We start from the raw sequence: 20,921 nt of genomic DNA, 5'->3' as shown, positions 1-20,921 counted from the left end.
CATAGGTTTGTATAAACAAACTTTGGGTGCTAAGATCCGGTAAAGCAGGGAATTAAGTAAACTTTATGTAAAAAAGGTGGGTGCCTAGTTTACAATTGTTTGAAAGCTTATATAAAGTAGAATTTTTTCTATAAGTCATTTAAATCGGTTATTGTCATCTACTATAAGATTTTTTGCATAATAGGAAATGATAGTTTCTTGAAAAGAAATAACAAAATTTAGTCAAATTGAAGGTTCTAGCAATACTTTCTAACATTAGGTTTAATTGAATAATCAATAAGATGGTTCTACATGGTAGAGTAATTGGCAAACTTGTCGTGCTCATGATCTAAAGACTATTGGTTCAAATCCAACCCCCACACTCTATTAATAAAGAAATAGCTATATAAATTAAGTATCTAATCTAAGATAAGGAACTTACATTAACCAAAAGGTCTTGATAAATGATAATTGAAACATTAAAGAACCTTTAATTAATGGTTACTATACAGTGTTGTAGATGCAACCAATTTGCCAATAAAAACTAAATAAAAATGGCCGAATTTCATACAAAAAAACTACAAACAATAAGGTTAATGAAGGCGTTGATAAAAACTCAATAAAAGAGACTTCACCAGTGGAATTTGATATTTCAGATATTGAGCATGATGATATGTTATCATAACCTATTTTGAAGTGCTTAAACTAAATGGGAATTGTTTGTAAAAGCCATGATCGAATGCTCATGCTATCATAAAAAATAAGATAATATAGGACATCTTGTTTGTTTGTCTGTCAAAGGTCCACCAGGCAAGCAAAGCCCATACCGATCTAGGAGACATGATAATTGCTTTTGGCCTTATCGATTGGCTTATTGCAGGCAAGCTAAAGGTAAAACATAATGTGTTATTTGGAAGAGCACATGAGCTAAGCTAACTTAACTCGTTTAGAAATAAAAATGGAAAAAAGTGTTTTTTGGCAATAACAATACTATAAATAATCTGATGTCAACTAGACAAGATGCATTTGCTTAAGTTAATGCCCAATTTAATTAATAGCAAATCCGTTAGCTAATCAGACCATGCATTATTTTATATATTCAAAGTTATGAACAAAAAGAGGAAGAGATAATGTACTTGGATAGATTCTTTAAGTTTGAAATCTATCAAGATTTCAAAGCAAGATATTCACAATGATCTTACTTTTATGCCGGGTGACAGAGTGGTTATGTAGAGGACTACAAATCTTTGTATGTCAATTCAATTCGGTCCCGACTTCCAATAATATGATGCTGAAAAGCAACATCAAATAAATTTTTCCCTTTAGCCATTAACTTTTTCAATTTTAATGCTGCCTTATATGAATATGAAGAAGAAAATAAAACAACATTAAACATTTCTTAATAAAGTTAATATATAGTTAGGGCAGTTTACTGAAAGGAGGTATTTCATGCCAAAACAAATGATTACCCATAAAGGAATAAATTGAATCTAAACTCCTAAAGTTGCTTTCTTTAATGCTTTTGTTGTTATCATGTAAACATAGTAAATATGAGCAATATCCTTAGCTAAAGCTCTATATTTCATGGCAATTTTGATTTTTGTATTAGCGATAATGATGTGTATTTAATTTGTTTTGGAGCAAGAAAACTTAATTATTTGACTCATAAACCAATGTCTTAAGCCACTTAGCCGTATCTTTAGTAAGTATGGGTTTTTTTCTTTTTATCTCAAAGTACCTACGATTTAGATTTCCTGTCCATCCTTTTTTCTGCACAATCAAAGAAATTTATAGGTATTTTTCATTTTATCCGTACAAATTACTTTTCATTTTCTTTATTGGATTCTTATTTGTGTCTTAAGTAGTTTCATTTATTTCCCTTTTTAAGCACAATATCATTACTAATGATTCTATTCGCGAACATGTAATTTTTGAATGGAAAATCAAGTCCTTGTGAATAGACAAGGCTAGATGCAACGGTTTCGCAAAAAAGTTAATGGAGCACATTATGATCCATTAGCCTAATTAAGTCAACTCGGCTCCCGAAGGGCGTGAAAACCGTAATGCCAACCAAATAAATTTCCTATCTGGGCATGCCAACCCAAGCCTATAGCACTTCGAAATGAAGGCCCGTTTGGAGACATTAGTTTGCTAAATCAACATACAATAGGATTGTATCATAAATGAAAATCCCATTTCTTTCTCTACTTCCATTTACCTAAGAAACACCGAGATGATGATAGGCATAGGATGATCCATTGAAAATCAACACTAACTTAATGTTAGTTTCCTTATGGCCATCTCTTATCTTGCTTGTCAAAAAGTTACTTGCGAATAACGGGAATCGAACCCATATCCTCTGCTTGGAAGGCAGATAATCTATCATTAATCTATATTCGCTTAAGTTTCATTCCCAGATATTCTAAATAAATTGTTTCTATAATACAAATTAACCAAAGTGGCCTTCCATGCGTGCACAAATACCTTGTTTTGCTCAAGCGTCTAGTAAAATGCAAGTAATGGATTATGTATGTTTAATTCGTTTCATATACGATGATTCATGGAACGCCATCGATGAAAACTTTTTGTTCATCTCTCTCTAATGAGTAAGCAAAAATTCCTTTGCGAGTTGCTTAAGAACCGTTAAGGTTGCAAAAAAAGTACTCACACCATTAGAGTTAAGATTAAGGTTAGATCCCGACATGTATATCAGCCCGATCTTTGGGATTCATATCCATTGTAAGCCGAGCCTTAAAACCTAGATTTATGAGAAATAGTATTTTCTTTGTTTTTGCTATCAGAAAGTCTTTGGGCATTGTTAAGATTATAGGCATTTTTCAAATCATATCAAAAAGACCTTTGGCCGACTAAAGGAATGGAAGCAAAAAGAAATGAAATTGTTAAAAGTAAAGTCTCATATGGTTTTAACATACTTAATCCTTGACAGATTGCCCAACATTAAAAGCTAGTCAGAGCTTATGGTTATCCAATTGGTTAGATGCTATTAATAATAGTAACTCATTATTTTTCAGTATTGGACCCAAAGGTTCACCACACTATTGCTTTGGGTTTACACATGTTGATTCTAGTCAAAGGTGCTTTAGATGTGCGTGGTTCCAAACTCATGCCAGTTAAAAAGGAATTTGGTTATAGTTTTCCTTGTGACATAATGGCAAATAAAAGAAAGATAAGAGATGGACTACATAAAACTTTAAAACCTTCCACTACCATTTCCCTTACCTTCATAGTGGTGGAAGGCGCCTCATAAACTGTCATGCTACATAGAAACAACACAATGGAAAGACACAAGATATATCGATTAAAAATCCTTTGTATTCATGATAGAAAGATGCAACATTTAGAAATTGCTACCAAAAACACATGTATAGGTAGTATTAGTAACTCAAACTCTACTCAAGGTTATGCTTCTTCATTTGATTTCCTAGGCATAGTGGTGAACCCTCACATGTGTGGCATCATAAGGATGTAGTCTTGAGATGTACCTCAATGATGTATCTTTCTATTATCAATACAAAGGATTTCTTATCGATATATCTTATGTGCCTTTCCAGTATGTCAATTTATGCCTCATGACATTATTATAACTTAAGTCTCGTGAAGGTCTATTACACACCCCTCTCTCTCTCTCTCTCTCTCTCTCTCTCTCTCTCTCTCTCTCAAAATGGTTGCAATCATCCCTTCCTTATCAACACCAAAATAATTTTTCCCTTCATGGTGTTAAGGAAATGCACACAACATACCTCCTAATATGCTACAATTAATCACGGAGGACATCTTTTCAAGACTACTTCCAAGGTTTGTTGCTATCCAATGTCTTAAAAAGCTCTAAGACTTGTTACAATAGTGGGGACAACAAACTCAAACTTACTAAGACCCTCCTATGTCTACTCCAAGATACACACGTCGCTTCACATGATCCTACCTAGTTGTGCATACGCGAATCTACTTCCACAACCACACACATTTAGATTTACCCTACAGAAACCGATGAACTCTGAATTTTCTTGCTAGATTAAGCTCTATAGAACAGAAGATGTAGTCGATTAAAATGTAACACCTCATTGAGATACCCAAACTACACAAGATCAATCAGATGTGCACACAACTTCCCATAATGTGTTCTTTTGTTATCATCATAAAACATACGAGGCCAATCAGAAGCACATGGGACTTCCCATATCATGTTCCCTTTCCATATCGTGTTCCCTTTTTCCTATCATCATATCTAGAATTCTCAAAACAAAACGGAAGCGCAAAGATCTAGACAGTGTATCACAATTTGGGAAACACAATTTTCTCACAATCATTATGATGATGGAAAGATAGATCTCGGATCAAGCATATAGATTGGAGGACCTTTGTGTGTGTGTTCCATTGAAAAGCAACAAAGAATGATCCAGCTGCAGAGCCCTTGTATATATGCGGAGTACAAAACTATTAACTCCATGAATGAGAAAGTATTCCTCACCAGTTTGAAACGTCTCCACTTTTGAACTTTGATTTGCTCAAAGATGAGGACCAGAAGGAAAAGCAAGAAAGGAAGCTCTTCATCTGACCAGCAAGGCAAAAGGGGATGTCTGATTCTAACCCTGCTTGGGCTAACTTAACAAATCATGTCATAAAACAAAATTGTATGTGAAACCCAGTAAGTCACATAGGTTTTCACAGATTCGCTTCGCATCACAGTCGGTACACCTGATTTGTGCAGGAGCAGCTATGTGAGGATTCAAGGTAAAACATATGAATAGCTGCAGCCCTCACAAGCTCTACAAGGTGCTAATGTTTCCCTAATCATCATCTGAACCATCATCATCTGAGCTTGGCTTTAGCTCAGCTGGGCTTTGCTTTGTATCCTCCTTTTTGGAGTCCTCATCTTCATCACTGTACTCACTTTCATAATCTTCATCATACGCTGTGTCCTCCTCTTCCTCCTCTTCTAGCCCATCCTCAGCTGGGCCTTCTTCATATACCACATTTCGTGTACCAGCACGACTTCTCTTGCCAACTTTCAGCTTAATGCTCACTTTTTTATCACAGCCAATCCAAGTGTCTGACAAACAGAACGCTGTGAGATTGTAGCTCCCCTCAGCAGGTGCTTGGAACTTCACAAGTACCAACCTTGAACCAGACCTAACTTTATTCACAGCCTCTTTCACAGCTCTGCTGACCTCATTCTCACTTGCTCCTGTCCCCTCCATGGACTCTTGCACCAGCTTTGATGCAGCTGAAGCAGATGCAGCCTCATCCAGAAAGGATACCCGTTGAGACACCCATACAAAATTTTTGCTTGTGTCCGCTAACAACAGCCAGTATATCTCATCTTTATGATAAGGGAAATATGGTGCATGAGGGTGCACCACTATTAGCCCATTTCCACGCTTCAGAGACACCCATGCCTTCATGGTCAAAATGTCTCCTTCTTGAATACCTTCTTCACCTTCTGTTTCACATGTTACATCCAATGATATCACAGGCATCATGTCAAGAACTGTCTCAATGTCTAATGCCTCCTGTTCAGTAAACTCTCCTTTTGAGATGAGAAGCTCTTTGCGATCCTCCACACTGAGGTCCCTAAATTCTTGCAGGGTCCTTACTTTCTGCAGAAACAGAACAAGCCTCAGAGAGATAATCCAGCATTCTTAAATTTCCCTAATTAGAGTTAACCCATGCAAGTAGAAGGGCCCAAGCATATAAGCTATTTAGCAGAGAGAATATGTAAACACCTAAAAGCGTATGGCACACATCATCCTATCAGACCAACATCATGCTTTCAAGCATAAAGGCACATGACTATCTTTCAACTAATACCCACCAGGTAAACTCAAAGTCAAAAGCAATCATCAAAGAAGCAATGTACTGAACTTTCTTACTGAGAACAAACTTTCTTTTGTTGATTTACTGGAAAGTTAGGAGAGAAATCTGTGCATTTATAGCTTCTAAAAGCCGTTCTCCATCTTGTCGCTTTGTCCATGCACATGTGTAGTTCACTTTCCTTCAGGAATAGACAATATTAGCATGGCACCATAACTAGGTTGCGAAGCCTACCTTCCGTCCTATCTTCTTCACAGTGTGTTCACTGAAGTGAGGAAGCTGTAAAAATCCAGCTATTCCTTCTCCCCCACTGCTTGCTTTGTCTGAAACTTTACGAGCACTCAAAGGCACAGCCTGCACCAGTTCATTTCACATGAAGATAGATAGAAATACTATGTGCACACACTTTGGAAGGCAAGGACTGTGCTTACACTTAAAAACACGAAAACAGAAACTGATTAGCTAACCTGAATGATATTCTGAGAAAGTTCTATAACCCCAAGGGCTGGGCAGAGCCATCCGAATCCTTCGGCGTTCCTCGGAGCCACTGCCATCTGCAGATATAGTCGTCTTCTGAAATATCTATATGAAAGAGCATGGCAATGACAAAATAAAAGGAATTTCTGATGAATGTACCTTCATTAACTCTTCAAGAAGACGAGGAGCAAGACGCAGTACACGTGCAAAATCAGCCTGAAGACCAAGAGGTACACTGGCAGCCTCCCTGCTCAATTGAGACAGTAGCAGCAGCTCTGTCTGCATGTGAACACACATGAGTGATGCTATTGATAATTATCAGAAATTTGCAACAGAGCTCCAGACTTGAAAATTCAAGCCTCTAAGGTTTCCACATCTATTGATGCAATCAATAAAGCATGTTCCAAACTGCATGTCTTAAAGCCACACATGCAAGAAAAGGAATGCCAAATGCAGTTACTTAATTGAAGGCCAAGTGATACACGTGCAAGACAGCCATGTTTGAATGAAAGCATCAGGAGTCGAATTTTGATTTTAGATTGCACAGAGAAAGTTTCATCGACCAACAACTGCCACCTGTAGGCTGTGATGCCTACTGCAACCTGCTAAAGCCCATCTCTCCTGTGCCACTGACCTGTGCCACATCATCCATGCATATGCAGCCCAACTCTCTCAACCTTCAAATGTTAAGATTGCCTTAATCTTTAATTCATGAGTATTAACCCTTTGATTACAAGAATGCTTCAGAGGCCCATATTGTAACAAAGGCACTTCACACATTTGGGCCCAAGACACCACATTAATCATATAAACTCTAAGGCTTTTTTAAATCCAAGCCTCTTATTGTCAAATGGAGCCTCCATCAACACACTGAAAGTCAACCGGGTCCTTTACCTTCGTCATTGGATGTAAAATGACCCACCAAGTGTCCTATGCTTAGTACTGCCGTCACAAATGAGCAACATCGCCATCAAGGGGAAATTTTTATCCGGTTAAAATTTTAATCACTTGAAATATTTATTTTAAAAATAAATGAATAAAGTGTAATTGGAACTAGACTCTAGGCATGCACACAAATGTGCTAAGACCTTTCCATCGCATACATTAACTAACAATGTGGGGTACTCTATCCAAGTTTCAAATCCAAAATAATTTCTACTTCTTTTTACTATTTTCTTTCTTTAGGATCCCCCAAAGAATTATACCTTTCGAGGGTGTTCTTATGGCCTCTGAATTGAGTCCAAAAGCCATACTTGAGTTTTGAGCCTTTACTCGTGTGCATTGTGCCTCTAAGCCTCTGAGCTTCTTGGCTTTGGATCAGCCCTTGAGCCATGCATATCCACATCTTGGCCTTTGATCAGCCGTTGAGCCATGCGTACACACCTCTGAATCAACCCCAACTTTAAGTCCCGAAGCTTGTCAGTGGAACATGCCATGTTCCAATTCTAGTTAGAAAATATCTTTCCATTTTGTATCTCCTAGAGAATCTTTCATACTAGATTAGGCACTGCCTCTATTGCAATAAGACATTCCCACTTTCCTTATCTTTTGCGTCACAATTTCAATAACCCATAAACCAAAGGAGGTTGAGTGTGAGCATATCTTAGTGCGTGTATATAAGTATGTCATGTAAACACCTTCCATAGCACATCTTAGTGTGTATGTATATAGGTGTGTCACATGAACACCTTCCATAACACCTAGAATTTGATGAGGCTTTGCACTTTCATATCACATATTATCAATCTATCAATTCAACCTTGTGTACTTGCAACACACACACACATAGATCAATTCAGCTTTGTGTACTTGCAACACATACACATTTCTCGATGTGGCAGTGGTGGTGTGTAGTATGTGTGTGTTTTCCATCCACTATCACCAAAATAAGAAATGGGCTTAATGATTTAATTTAAAAATGAACTCTAATTTTGGTACCCCTGGCTCTTAGTATGGTGAACATTGCACCAACAGTGAAGGATTTGACATCAAGGTATGCAATGGACAAGTGTATAGGCTATGTGGTACAAGGATGGGCAAAAGAAACAAGGTGCTATGTGAAACTTTCATTAATTGAAAGTTTGCACCTTAGGTTTAATGATCATTTGAAAATTTCACCCAATAAGCAACTCACTTAAGTTATAAAGTAAGCTTTGAGCTTAAGCTTCTCTTCTTTGCTGCAAAAACTATAGTTTTTAGCCATGAAACATGAGTTGACAACGCAAATGGAGTCAGGACAGCAGTGGGCAGCTTTGTATCTCCATCTATAGCAAAGTGTGCTATTGCTTTTGACATACTTCTCAGAAAAATAGGTTATTACAGCACTAGGGGCATAGATTCTCTTTTCTCCTCTAGGAAAATATCTTAAATTTGTGTGTAAAGAGATCCTGATAAGATGATTGATGCACAACATATGCACTTATGGATGGTAGGGCAAAGCATATTTCCTTAAAAGGCAGGTCTTCCCGAGAACCTAAAAAGATCTCTCATGGTTTCAATAAACCACCAGTGCCCCTCTTACAAGCTGGTACCTCCCAAACAGAGCACTCATCTAGAAGACTTAAATTACTTAAGACCTATGTAAAAGACACAAGCAGGTTAAAGCTTCCATTTTCTCACAGACCATAATACTTATTTCACGAAAATTTTGAGAAGACTGATTAAAACCTTGACTTGCGATGGGTGACCCTTCCAAAACTTTGCTTGCTCTTGTTTTAAATTCTTCGGATTAAGATTCAATTCACTCCGAACTATCATGAAAAGTTTTTGCAATGGTTCTTCATCACTTCGCCGAACAGGGATCTCGGCAAACTCTGCAGCTTTAATGAACACATCCATCACCTTGCTGCATCAAGAAAGGCAGCATTTATGCATAAGATCATGTCATGATTCAAAAATGTTCACATACTGGTCTCTTCATATTGATTAACAACTATGGTTTTATGGTCCTCAAATGGGCCCAACATAAAACAGCCATTCATGTGCAGATCATCCAGAGTCTCATTGCTTAAAATCTCTGAATAAAAGGATCTCAATGAAAAGCCTTACTTCACATGAATGAAATAAAGTACAATCAAACATGGTAACAAACAAGAACTTGATGCAAGCACAAGCATCAAACAAATTACTTGCCCTTGATACATAAATCAGAATTAAGCACTGCTGCAGTAACAATGGTAATCAAGAACAACTTACAACCCTCCCCCCCTCCCCCACAACAAAAAAGAAGGAAAAAAAAAGATACTAGAATTTCGTTCATCTTCACAGGCATGGCTTATAAATAAGCACATTGATAGGGTGTGCCTACACCTTGCATACAGCCCTCGGCATACAGCCCTCGGATACAAGTGGACACTATTTGACCATTTACTGAATGAGGAGTCGCAGCCATGTCCTAAGCACAGACTCCACAGTAAACATTTTGCATCATATACCATAAGCCTGGTACATCTATTTGTGTGCTGACTCCTTGTCAAACCAGACATTAATTCCTCGAGCTTGACTACCACTTTGATGCCTATGGTTTTGATCTTACCTCCACTTAATCAGGCACTAGTTTGTAAGATTTCTTAATACCTTGAAGCACCACTCTAATTTATGAGGAATGTACTTCCTGGTCCCTCTTTGTCACTTGATCAAGTTTCAATAGGAAAACTATTTCTCAAATATTAACATGAAAATTTGAGTGTAAGGCAAGTACCTAGAGACAATCTTAATAGATAAGCATTAACAGCTCCTATCAATCCAGAAAGCATCAAATAGCTTGGAGGCAAATTATTATGCTTCTCAATTCACATGGTTGAAAAAACTTTATGATTCTCAATCAATCAAAAAATGCAGAATGTGAACACCTCAGACAGCTAGCTGTGTAGCACATGTACAAACTTTTTCCTAGGGAGTACTTCTTACTTGGCTTTCCTGGGAAATTGAAGCATACTTGCATAGTGTGCAAACTATCTCAAGCTTGCCATTCTTTAGTGAACATAGTCCAAAGCCCTATACGAACCAGGTAGGCTCATGCATAGTATTGCTGCTACATACATATCATCAGACATCCTTTCTCACTAAAAATTACATTTTCGGAACAACAGCTTCAGGCCCATCCTCAAATTTAGTGTTGTAAATCTCCAAAAGAGGACATGTGGCAACTCTACTCAGAAATATTGAACCCAAAATTTGCTCTCTGTTGAATGGGTTTTAGCCAACATAATATATCCAAGCCCTTACCTAAACAATCAACCCTCCAAAATTTTGTGTGAATAAGTTGCCAAACCATATCATGCGTTGTGCATCCGGTAGGAACTATACACTACCCTCTCAGCAACACTTCATAACCAGATTTCTAGACGATAGGTTACAGCTTGTATTTCACTTTTCCATGGATGGAACACTAAATTTTACCATTGTAATCACTCCATTTACCTCATGGGGAAACTGGTCTTTTGAAAACACTAAGACATCTTGCTCCCCTCCCCGCCCCCCCTTCCCCCAATGAGTATCTTCCAAGATAAAAAAGTTAATTCTTAAATCTATGAAAAGTAAAGAACCTTTGTACAAACCCACCTTGAAGCTAGAGAAGGTTTAAGAAGATAGTAGTAGTTCACCAAGGTTTGGTGCATAACATAGTTCCCAGTATATTTAGAGGAGCGTGAGAGATAGATAACTGCAGCCAAGAGGGGTAACAGAATACCCAAACCAACCAAGCCCAGCAGGAGAGCACCAGAGGCAGCCCCTCCTTTTATATTAAGTAAGAACTGAGGAAGTGCAATGCCCATTTGCATTCCCTGCAAACATCAACAAACTTGCCTGAGACAAAAATTTTCAGCAGCAAGCCAGATAACTTTACAATGTTGGCAGTGCTTTATACAACATACACCCCACAAATGTATTTCATAACTTGACATTTGTGTTTGCAAACACATGATCTGTAAGTATTTGATGTGAACTGTTGGATTACCTGTCTTCCATCAGGATGGCCATACTTGGCATAGTTCTCCCGGGCGATAGGATCAGTAAGGGCTTGGTAGGCTTTGGATATGAATTCCACAAAATACCTATTGGCATCTGCAAAATCAGATCCACAATGAGAGGCCAAGTGAGAAAATTTGAGGTACCAAACATCACATCCCATCAACAATTGGACCTACCAGGGTCTGGATTCTTATCAGGATGATATTGCACGGACAGTCTTCTATATGCTTTCTTTATTTCTGCATCAGAGGCATCTGGATCAAGGCCCAGTATCGAGAAGGGTTCAAAGGGTTGGGTCTGCTCTTTTCCAGCATTAAAAAAGAAAGAGACTGTAAGTTACAAGGACACCACATAAGGAAAATGGCTGCTTTCAACTTTACATCAAAATACAAGATGAGCCTTCACGCAATTAAAACGGTATAAGAACTACCTTTTGAAGAATATGCTCTAATTTCAGAATCAATACAACGGTGAACCAAAAGAATGGACACATATTGAAAAAATCCATTAAAAAAATAGAATACTTTATATGATTTTATAGAACCCACGTAAGATCAACCAGGACATAAAACCTCAGGAAGAGCAGTTTGCAGTCCACAAAGGACAGATACAAACATTCATCTCAACTGTTGCATAATAAGGATTAATTTGTACACTGTTTAACACAGATCTGCAGAACTTTGTGGCAAAGGTCTTTTAGCTTAGCTCCGTTTCTCTAATCTGTGCATCATTACACACAGGTCTGCAGAACTTTGTGGCAAAAGCCTTTTAGCTTGACCCCATCTATCAGAGAACGATTTCAGATCCAACCCTGTTGACTACTTTGCTAACCGATCCCACAAAAAATGTTCACAAAGATCACCTCAAGTACCACTGCTGCAAGAAAACACCAGCAATCTGCACACAGTATAGAGAGTGGCAGTAAAGAGGCTGAAAAGAGCTGACTACAAGTACACTGCTGACCGGTCTACCTGCTAAATACAATGGCTGCTAAATACAATGGGTGCTGCAATTATTTAGGTACATAACTTCTGAGACTGAAAAACTGAATGAATGAAAAAAGACTCTTAGGGGCTTTCTATGATGTGGGTTTGCACCACCTGAATGGCCTTCTATATTATAACTGAAGCTCATGACCTACACTGTACACTAAAGAAATGCTCCTACATCCATTGGAGTTCCATTAAAAAAGAAATGCTCCTACATCCGTCTGGAGTTCCACCGACATTTACTGACGTGTCTCCTTCACTAGAGCCTTTCTGACCATCTGTGTATTGAATATAGATCTTGACTCTTGATGGGTCTAGCCAAAGGACAACAAAACCTAATCTAAGCAGATAGAAAGGGCCCATTGTTTTTAGAACTTTGAACATGTTTAGTGATGCAGTCTGAGCATGTTACATGCAATAACTGGACATGAGTATCTCATACTTGCTGTTTGCACTGGAGAGAGAGAAAGAGAGATTATATTAGCATCTTTAAATACATCTTATATTTTCCTGCGAGTCATTCTGGTGTGAACACACCGTATCTACAGGCACTTTTTACCCTCTTGCATAGGAGGGGTTTTTTCCTGTGTAAACACACTTCAATATGTACGTCTATATAGCCTTAGGGTTGTAACTTGTACATTCATTCTTGTGATTCATTTTCAGTGAAGGTACTCTTCCACACTTTTTGTGTGTATATGGTCACTCTCACCCTACTCCACTTCTTGTCTATTGAGCTGCCCATTGATCCGATGAAGCTTGGCACCATTGATGCATCGGTTCCATCGCCCACTTTGACACAAGGATATTCTCAAGGCATTGCTACCCATAGCCGCCATCACCTCAAATGCAACATTTTCTACTGCACCCTCTCTCTCTGTGCACGCTGCACACAGCCCCTCTCACTGCCCAGGCCATGCACAGCCCCTCCACAAGCCCGCATGCAGCCTTGCACGCAATCCCGCCCAGTCCCACAAGCAGCCACTCTCAGCCCTTGCCCACCCTTTTCTGCAAATCTAGGAAAAACTCAGTAACCCTTATTTTTGAATTTGGGGGTTTTCAAAAATGTGTGCAATTTCCAGTCTATCTTGCCTGTCTCTACCATTTTCAGCAATCCAGAAAATCTCAAAAGCCCTAGTTTTCAAATTTGGGGTTTTCAAAATTTATGCAATTTTCAATCTGTCTTACCCATCCAATCCTAAAATCCAAATAAATTTTTAATTTCGCACAGCCGTTACCTAGAAATTTAGAGGTTTTCAACCAATCTGCTCAATTTCTGAAACTTCTTCAAATTTCCATCAGAAAATTTGGGGCTTTTGCTGGATTCACCTTCCATTGTGTGAATCATCATCAAATTCATGCAAGTTCAGCAATCTCTCCAACACTCAAATGCAAAATTTGGGGATTTTCATCCAAATTGCCTGATTCAACTCCAACTTCGACAAATTTCAGCTTGCTCCCCCAACATTTCTACATGTGAAAACCCAAACAGCATCTAGATCGACATTTCCATTGGTTATAAGCTCTTTTTCATCTCGTTTTATTTTTCAGCCATTTTTTTCGCACATAGGTGTTGGGACAGCAGCTCCCTTGTCAGGTCTTGGACAAATTTGAGCAATTACCTCAGCTGCATTAGTATCTTTAGCGAGTTCAAAGATGGCAAATAGTTAGCATGAGTTGTTTAGGATGCTTTCTACTTATGAAAAGTTGGATGGTACCAACTATTCCACTTGGTCATACATGATGAAGCATGTATTGGTTGCGAAAGTCTTTGGAGAACTGTCATGGGTTCAGAGGTACAGCCAACAAGCCCTAATGCACCCACGGATGCTAGTGCTTCTACTTCAAGTGGTTCCATTGCCACTTCTAGCTCTTCAAGAGTTGCTACTATTGCTCCTCCTACTACCAATCAAGTACATTGGGATATCTATGATACTCAAGCACACTCTTTGATTGCTCTTATGAAGAAGAGACTCATTATTCCCCACATCCACTCATGTCGAACTACAAAGAATGCTTGGGATAAGCTTGCATCTCTTTATCAAATCAAGAATGAGGCACTCAATGCCTATTTGAGGAAATTGTAAAATTCTAAGGAGATGCGTGAAGGGGACAGCATAGATGCCTATCTTACACAAATTGCAAATTGGCATGAGCAATGATAGGTTACATGGCCCTGACTATCTAACTTGGAGTGCAGTTATGAAAGCTTGGCCTGTGCAAAAGTGATTGTAGTATATTGTTTGTGGGGCAATTCCACATCCTTAGTGTCCTTTACCGATTCCAAAAGATTTCGATGAGGACAATCATGAGGAAGTTGTGCTTACATGGGATATGGATTATACACATGCCTATTATGCTCTTCTTCAATGTATTCCTTAAGAAGTTCTACTGGCAATTACCTCTTGCATGACATCTCTAGAAGTATGGTCGAAGCTTTAAATGTTTACGAGGCACCTTTCACTACGCATGCAATGACAGTGTATGGACAGCTCCAACAAATGAAGTTTGAGCCTAAGGACACTATTCAATCATTTTTGCTCTGTATTACATAGGTATAGGACCAGCTTCGACGCGTGCAGTTTGCTCTTCCAGAGGCACATTTTGTGGGGACGATGCTCTACAAGCTCCCCCCCAAAAGTTTGATGGAGTGATCAATGCTTTGAGGGCGCAAACATCCTCAACACCTATGAGCTTTACCCATATGTCTTTCATGCTACTTGAGCATGAGGTATCTCTGTGTCTATAGGGCAGACTTTTGTCTCATTATACATAGTCTAGTGAGGCTCTTGTAGCTTCCAAGAGAGGTGATTGGAAGAAGAAATCAAAGGCCAAGTGTTATCACTATGGTAAGAAGGGACACTTCTGGAAGGATCGTAAGGAGTTAGCGGCTTCGAGAAAGAAGGAGAAGAAGAAGAAGTGGGATCCGAACTCTTCTACTGAATCATCCTCTTCCTCAAACTCCAATTCAAATCCTCTGGCCCAAGTGAAGCCGCAAGAGGGATCCGCTTCTTCAGATCAAGGGGAGGGTATGGTTGCTCCTTCCTTTGCTGCTTTCTAGTATAGATTATGCGATCATCCCTCGCGACTCTCTAGTGCCAAAGAGGCAATGTGAGAGGCTGGTGAGGTGGGGCCGGTGAGCCTCATCTATAAAGGTATACAAGTGCACAGGATCCAAAGAGAGAGATCCCTGAAACATCGACTGAAGTCCGACAAATTCAAATCCCAGAGCTAGGATTGACATCCAAGTCTGTGATGGGTTGATATTTGACAAAGAGTAAGATTGGCTCCTAGTCTAGTGCTCACATGAGGGGCCACTTTGGTGGTCTTGCCAAAGGCGGAGAATCCATGGTCACATATGTTCAGAGGCATTTTTGACAGGATGGTCTTATATACTACTGCGAGACATTGTTAACAGACATTAAGAGCAGCTATAATTATTCTCTATTTTCAAGAGCTAGTACGATCGACATTGACATTAGATTCTCTCCAAGGCACCTTGGTAATATCTTGCACACCTAGTACTTGGGTATAAATGGTTCTACTGTAGTGGACATTGTTGTATGTACTATGTTGTTGGAACATTATCATTGTATATTGTATTGTATCAAATCACCCATGATTTGAGAGAGGGTGTTAGCAAATATGTCAACTCATGTGTGAGTCTATGCATGCCAACCGCCAGTATTTAATGCTGGCCGACCAGCTATCATTTATGGCACATTTATGTCCTATATATTCTATACTCCTCAGTTGTGCATCCATCACCTAGAGATCCTATTGGAGAGAGAAGCTAATGCCAGTGACTCATAGTTGCACGCGAGTGTCTCATGTCTTGGTATATGGATTCCATTTCCTGAGCATTCTTTCAGATTCTCTTTTTTTGCATTATTCTTCTCTTCTCTCTATCTTGTATTCAGCAGTCTATTCCAGCATACATATATGCTTCCATTGTTGCATCCACTTCTAACACCAAGACGAGACATTGGACTACCATGGAGTCTACAAACCATATGAGATTTCACAAGCCAAGTACAACCTCATCCTTATGCATTGGTATCAACAACTACTTGAAGGTGAACCTATTTTATCCCCTTCATATTCAGTACATAGATATATTGATTTCATAGGAAGGATGAATACTCCACTTGGGGCTCACCATCCTATTGGAGAAACCAACACGGACTATATGTCTATTTTCTCTTATTCTCCATCTACTCTCATGTCAAGTATTCCCACTTTTACTTTTTCATCAGTCCTACTATTATGCTAAAAATGCATTACCTTTTTTAAAACGACCCCAATACATGGTTAATGAATTAGACCTCTTTATTAAAAAGAAATGTGTTCCTAAAAAGTGTCAATGTCCCATCACCACAAACCCTATCTAGGAGGACCCAAACTTTCTATAAATAGGCATGCTACCCTCCATCCAACCTCAATCTCGTTTTTGCAGCTTGCATGTGCCTTCTCATTGCTAACCGCACCCCATTCATGAAGGATATCTAGAACCAACCTTCCTTCTCAAAGAAGGTAGTAAAACCTAATCAAACATCTAATTACAGCAATTAATTAATAAACATAAACTGAAATGCGCACTTTACCATAAGATTCTAGAACATTGGACACCCATTTGACCCCAAAACTAGCGCCCCTTGCAATATTTCTTTAATATATATTGCTATTGGATGGAGTACAACTACAATTTCACAATCTCCTCTCCTAATCCAAAAGCCCCTTGCTGTCACAACCGATCAACAAGCAATTCACACAAATTGCTCCTCGATCTTCACCTAGGACTTGTACAATTTGGACCACAAACTAGCCAAATGCTGCTGCCCCAAATCAAATGGGATGGCTAGCATCTGAAATCCCCCATGAATCCTTGAATTTCAGCTGTTGATTTCAGTTGATGATGTCTCTAATTGTTGGCACAGGTCCCAAGGTGGCTGGTAAACCCTAATTTCTACATAGAATTAGGGTTTACAGCAAAATTCTTGCTGCTGTCCACCAAATCTAACTAAGAACTCTTTCAATTGGCTAAGAAATTTTGAGATATTCAAAGAATGGACTAGAGAATGTGAGAGAATGCTAAGAAGAGAGAGAAATCTGAGTTTCTATATAGAAAAACCCTCAAAACTACCTATTACCTTGAATGGTCTATCATAAATGTTGTTGCTTGCAATCAAGGGCCACAAAACATGTCGTCGCCTGCACTAAATGCTACCACCTACTACCCCTAATGCCATAAATGCTATCGCTAGGACCTAGGTTCTTGAGGGTTCCCATCAGCAACAACTGTCGCCTATAGAGCAAATGGCCTCTGGAATCGACTGGTGCTTCCATACTTACTACCAAGGATCAACTTGGATACACCCTCCTCTACTTCTTTAGATTTAGGGGGAGAGAGACTCCCTCAAGGCTCCAACTTTCCCTTCCAATTTGAGAGGGGGCAACTTTCTTCTCTTGTTGGTAACAGGGTGTTGATTACAATTTTTAATTCAAATATTATTATAATGTATCTTTATCCACATCATTAAGATGACCATGATTATAAAAGAACGCTTGGGCAAGTGAGCAATTCCCTTGCGATGGCACTATCCAAGTGACACCATTGCATAGCACTTTTCATGAGCATGATTATACCTACATTGTCTCTTGCATAACTCCAATGCATTGGCACTCTACTCTTCTAAACATGCATCTATGTGCATTTATTGTTTTTGAGTCTCTGGAGTGGTTGACTTTGGATCCAACATATTCGCGGCATTGCACATGGCCATCTTCAAGGGAGACTCCCTTGCTTAGCTTGTCTAGCTTGCTTTCCGCACTTCTTTTTGCCTCTCCACATACCCACCATAGATGCTTCCCACGCAGCCTCTTTCCTTCATCATCAATGCCTAGTAGTGGTTAGGATAGGTTGGTTTGTTTTGTAAAGGTCTTAGGACTGACCATCCCTTTCTTTCCTTGGAGCACTATTACTCAATCAAATGAAAACTTCTAGAAAATACCCACTTAAGGATAAATCTTTTGAAAAACAAAACAGCAGCCATCAAAATAAAGTCCATTGGATTTCCATCCGCCTTGGCAGGACTTAGTAGGCCATTGGGCAGAGGACGAGCACCCTTTTTCCAATGCGATGTCCTCTCTACTCCCTTAGTAAGATTACCATCTCCTTTGTAGTCTTAGTAGGTCACTAGGCAGCCAACATGCATCTTTTCCTCGATGTCCTAGCTGCTTTGGGGCAAGAGGCCTTAAAAAAAGAAAAGAAAAAGGGCTTGGGCTTGTTTCCAGTCCCTTTCTAGTTCTAGTTTTGGTCTTAGTTGGTACTTGGGTATCATAGATTTGATTCTACACTTTTTCCTTGTCGAGCATTGAGTTCGCAAGATTCACTGCCTATTCCTCAAGTTAATTGGCCAACTATTCTAGGGTTCTCAAACACTCCAATCAATGCCTTTCATAAGTATCTCCAGTTTGCAAGAATTTATTTTGAATCTATAGATCCTTATGTTTGACTATCACCATGTCTTTCATGATATCTGACCTTTATGCATAAACACTTCCATGCTAATCGGAAAAATATGCCCAAGATTTGTTTGAATGTCAATGTGGATATCAATCTTGAACAGTTGGATATCTCGTATTTTCATTCATATGCTTCTTGTTATGTGGTCTTGTTGGAAAGGATGTGTTGTTTACCATTTCTACAAAACCCTCCTCCGTCTGATTCTCTAGATTAGTTAAAAAACCATCAAGATTTTAAAAGGCAACACTCACTTCATAGTGTTCATTGTCTCTAAGTTATCCTAACCCTAACTATGTTATGTTCAGTTTGTGCTTTGTTATATTATTGTATTTGTGTTTTTGCATTAGGGTATTTCTTTACAAAGCCAACTTCTTTTCCATGTTTTATTTTGAAACGGGGTGTGGGGAAGACAAGAAGAATGCAGTGGTTATTGCTTGGGCTAGGAGCCATGCATGCTAGCACCTAAATAGAACATGTTATTGTTTGGAGAAGTCATGTTGCTACCTAGATATTGCATACAGTTGCCCCGTGTTGGGCCTTGGCACATTGTGATTTGGGATTGCATAGCAATAGATAGGTGTATTCAAAGAAGCCAAGGCCCAGACAACATAATCACTCTATTCCTCTCTTCTCCACTAGCCATGGCTACTACAAATAAAAATTCCAATCCTTGTCAAGAGCAAGAATTGGGCAATTTAGAATGGAGATTAAAAAAGGTTCCTAGAAGAGCTTCTAGGGCTGAACATAGCTGAGTTCTAAGGCTGAAATTTTGGAAATGAGGCTATAGATCCAATAGCTCGTGGTCTAATCTCTTGGAAGGTACAAAAGTGCCTTGATAACCTCAATTTCAAAAGCTTTGTGACTGAATTGTATCTTCATTACAAAATAACTAAAAGGAGCTAGCCAATGTATGCTTACATCTCTGAGTAAGAGCTGTTGGGATGTAAAGGTCCTTTATTCACCTCCGTGTACTGCACACGTGTACTATTATGTTGTACATGTGAATGCGCCCTTACATGCCCTAAGTATAAATATATTTTATTCTTTGTGTACCAACACATTGTTGGTACACCCAAAATCAGCTCGTACTCTTTGTCACTTTCACTCTCACTCCCTTGCACACTTCCCCTACTACAAATCTTCATGCTTCCGCTAGCCATGCGCTCAACAACTGGTATCAGAGCTCGATGGTACAAGCCGGCAGTCATTGCAGACAGTGCAGTTGTCATTGAGACCCATGGATCAAACGAGCTGCTGAGGTGAAGACAATAGCCGCAAGCTATAGTCGCAACAGAGCATGTGACAAGCAGTACTACACAACAGATGTAGTCTATAATCGCAAGCCAACAGGCCAGGCGACATGCAACCAGCCAGTGGCAGGTCAACGTATGGACCAACGACAAGAAACGGAAGCACGCGAAAGCTCAGCAGCGCTCACGATGACCAGCGCGCAGGTGACAGGGGTGCGTGTGACAGACTGACGGGACAGGCAAGCGACAGAAGGCATGCGCGACAGGCCAACAGGACGGGCAGGTCAACGCCCCCCCCCTTTTTGATAAATCAAAAATTTTTCAATCCTTCTTATTTCCTACTCTTTCGGGTGTTCGCGCATGTAAGCACAAAACACAAATCTGTGCAAATTTGCTCCTGGAAATTTGGGGCTTTTCCCAAATTTGATGTTGTTTATGCTTAACAGTGACATTTGTGTCAGAAATTGTAGACATTGTGCATGTTGACCTCAGTTAAATTGGGGATTTTGCCAAATTTGTTGGAATTTTACTTATCCGAGTAAAATTTATTAACATTGGACCTGGAAAAATTGGGGCTTTTCATATATTGATGAGATTTTGCTCAGCTAGGTCAAATTAGCTGACATTTACGCACTGTTGCAAATTTGGGATTTTGTGCAGATTTTGGTAAATTTCTGTAGTATTTGCCCATGTGGTGACTGGTTTATGTAAAAACAGCAAAGGTTTATTGCTGATTGGGCAAGAACAGCAGTGTATTTGCTGGTTTGGCTTGTGCTCTTGCAGTTCAGTACATTTACACTTGCGTTTATGATAAAAATGGCTGCAATTTCTTCTAGTTAGGGTTTTGACCTTTGGAAAGACCAAGGCATATTGATCTTAAAGGATTGTGAGGATGCT

General features: G+C 39.2%; 1 protein-coding gene across 1 annotated transcript in view; it reads right to left on the bottom strand.

Moving 5' to 3' along the window:
- Positions 1-4,102: 4,102 nt before the first annotated feature.
- The window catches only part of ATERDJ2A (DnaJ / Sec63 Brl domains-containing protein), a 28,907-nt gene continuing 12,088 nt past the window's right edge, over positions 4,103-20,921 (bottom strand). Inside the window, exons 4-11 of the mRNA XM_087694172.1 lie at positions 11,436-11,556; positions 11,246-11,352; positions 10,852-11,072; positions 8,956-9,133; positions 6,448-6,567; positions 6,279-6,365; positions 6,046-6,165; positions 4,103-5,597 (exon numbers count right to left, since the gene is read on the bottom strand). Coding sequence (XP_087550298.1) covers positions 4,788-5,597; positions 6,046-6,165; positions 6,279-6,365; positions 6,448-6,567; positions 8,956-9,133; positions 10,852-11,072; positions 11,246-11,352; positions 11,436-11,556 — 1,764 coding nt within the window. The 3' untranslated portion in view covers positions 4,103-4,787. The remainder of the gene's footprint in view (positions 5,598-6,045; positions 6,166-6,278; positions 6,366-6,447; positions 6,568-8,955; positions 9,134-10,851; positions 11,073-11,245; positions 11,353-11,435; positions 11,557-20,921) is intronic.

Source organism: Lygodium microphyllum, chromosome 15 (assembly GCF_053477565.2).
Source record: "Lygodium microphyllum isolate KBCC chromosome 15, Lygodium_microphyllum_v1.1.10, whole genome shotgun sequence".
Classification (NCBI taxonomy): Eukaryota; Viridiplantae; Streptophyta; class Polypodiopsida; order Schizaeales; family Lygodiaceae; genus Lygodium; species Lygodium microphyllum.
This window is presented reverse-complemented; position numbering and strand designations above follow the sequence as displayed.